The sequence below is a fragment of the Anticarsia gemmatalis genome, chromosome Z, assembly GCF_050436995.1.
Source record: "Anticarsia gemmatalis isolate Benzon Research Colony breed Stoneville strain chromosome Z, ilAntGemm2 primary, whole genome shotgun sequence".
Lineage (NCBI taxonomy): Eukaryota > Metazoa > Arthropoda > Insecta > Lepidoptera > Erebidae > Anticarsia > Anticarsia gemmatalis.
The window spans coordinates 12,091,681-12,093,781 of record NC_134776.1 but is presented as its reverse complement, the minus strand read 5'-3'; the positions used below and the strand labels follow the sequence as shown (position 1 = coordinate 12,093,781).

The window sequence follows — 2,101 nt, the reverse complement described above, 5'->3', positions numbered from 1 at the left end:
TTGAATCAATTGTAAAAAATAAGTCATAAGTAAGCATAAATGCAGTATAAATAAATTATTACAGGATATTTATTTGACAATAGAAGTTTCTAATTTCATAAGTGGTCGTAGTTAAGCAGAAATGACTCAATCTTACTGAGGGTAAATTTTGACACTCTTCACACTGTGAGTTGAGTCGAGGTAGTAGGAAAAGTAATTTCCAAGTACATTTAAAAAAAAGGGATTTCTCTATGTCATTGATTTGACCCTTATGAGAATGATTGCATACTTAATTCCATTGTGGTCAAAGTGTGGATTGAGTCCTTTCTGCTTAACTACGTCCAAGTAAAGTTAAAATTCACTGTCTTTTTTTCTCGGCGTAAACTCCGCTGAAAACGGCTGGGGAGTGGACAGTATACCGATGATCGGTTTATCGGAAGGCACAGTTCCGTTAGCACTTTGAATGCGGTACTTCTGCAGTATGCCCACTAGAGTGATGAAGATGAATGACTTCGCTAGAGAGTCTCCCGGGCAGCGTCTGCGTCCTGAAAACAAGTTATTATAGGTCAACTTTCGCGTCATGCTGTTTGTTGATTCAGATATGCAAACGTCGATAGAAACATAATGCATGGGATAAACTCGTAAGTTGGATAGTAGAATCTAATAGTTTCGTGAAAAGAAAATTCGTTTTTCGCTATCTATAGAAGTCAGTAGTTAGAAGCGAATAACGCAATCTTAGATTTAAATACCAATAAAATTGTTGCTGGAGGCGTCACAAAACACAAGAATAAAAAGTCAGTCACCGACAAACGTACCGATAAGCACAAAGCATAAGTTATAAAGTAGACAAGTTTAGTTTCATTGTTGATCACAATGTGAGGCGATGCAGCACAAATATCGGGTTATGCACAACTTGTGTCAAACTTCTGTAGTAACACGACAAAGAAAACTTATCTTTACAATATACGAAGCCGCGCGTGTGCTTCCATGAAAATATAACTCTAAATTTACTCCGAGATAAAATGTTATAAATGGGTCATAATTATATCTAAATGTGCATAATATATTATATTAATTACAACCTCTAGGACTGTTTAGTTTGCATGTGCAACGTACATTTTATTCTACGTTCTATCTACTCTAACTTTAAATTCAATTGAACATGTCGTAAAAATTGAAAATCGATTGCAAAGCAACTTCTTAACCATTCGTGTTCGCCCCCACAACTTATAAAATAAGTGAATTCCAATTTCTTCATTCAATTCGCCAATAGCAGTTTCATACGTTCGACTAATACATATAAATCGCCTGGCAAACACTACACAAATTCGCAAGCAAAAAGACATATACACGACAACGCACGTAAATAAGTCAAAAACTTATTGGCACCCACCTAATCCGAAAGGGAACAAGTGTTCTGAATTTTTCAGCATTCCACTTTCGTCAATAAATCTTTCAGGTTTGAATACATGCGGGTCCTCCCACAAGTCGGGATCGAAGTTTATATCGCCAATGGACATGAGTATTGTGGATCCTTTCGGTATTAAGTACCCATCTATTGAGGTGTCATTGAGGAGTTGCCTCGGTCCAGCCATCGGTACTATCGTGTAATATCTGTGCAATTCTTGAATATACGCTGATGTGTACACAAGACTGGAAAGAAAAAGATATAATAAGTAAATACACTTGCAAAAAAAAACATTTCCTCAATAAGATATGCATAGCAGCTATTATTACACACGAATTATCAAATAATACTTCTACATCAATAGAAAATAACTTGTTATAAAGTACTAATAACTTCACTTGTACGTTGCACGGCTATTATCTAGTATTACACGAGGATTAACGCGATCATGCATATTTACCTTAATTCTGCCTCGGCCAGGTTGCACCGGCCGTGGTTGCGAGCTGACACGCAAGCTGACAGTCAGCGTAATCGCGGTAACTCACATGCAATATTAGATAATACAAAGTGCAAATTGTTGTGTGAAATACGTGTACTTTTTATCATACGTAATTGAGTCTTTTATTGCACGATAGCAGTTTGAATTGCTTGTCTGAATAGCTATATCAATGTACTAATTTCTTGCATGATAATATCAGGGTTTCGTTAATTCTT

The 2,101-nt window shown here is 36.2% G+C and overlaps 1 protein-coding gene across 1 annotated transcript in view; it reads right to left on the bottom strand.

The window, feature by feature from the left end:
* Positions 1–6: 6 nt before the first annotated feature.
* Positions 7–2,101, bottom strand: part of LOC142986499 (putative cytochrome P450 305a1) — a 44,513-nt gene continuing 42,418 nt past the window's right edge. The window contains exons 7-8 of the mRNA XM_076135016.1: positions 1,373–1,632; positions 7–524 (exon numbers count right to left, since the gene is read on the bottom strand). Of these exons, the coding sequence (XP_075991131.1) occupies positions 331–524; positions 1,373–1,632 (454 nt within the window). The 3' untranslated portion in view covers positions 7–330. The remainder of the gene's footprint in view (positions 525–1,372; positions 1,633–2,101) is intronic.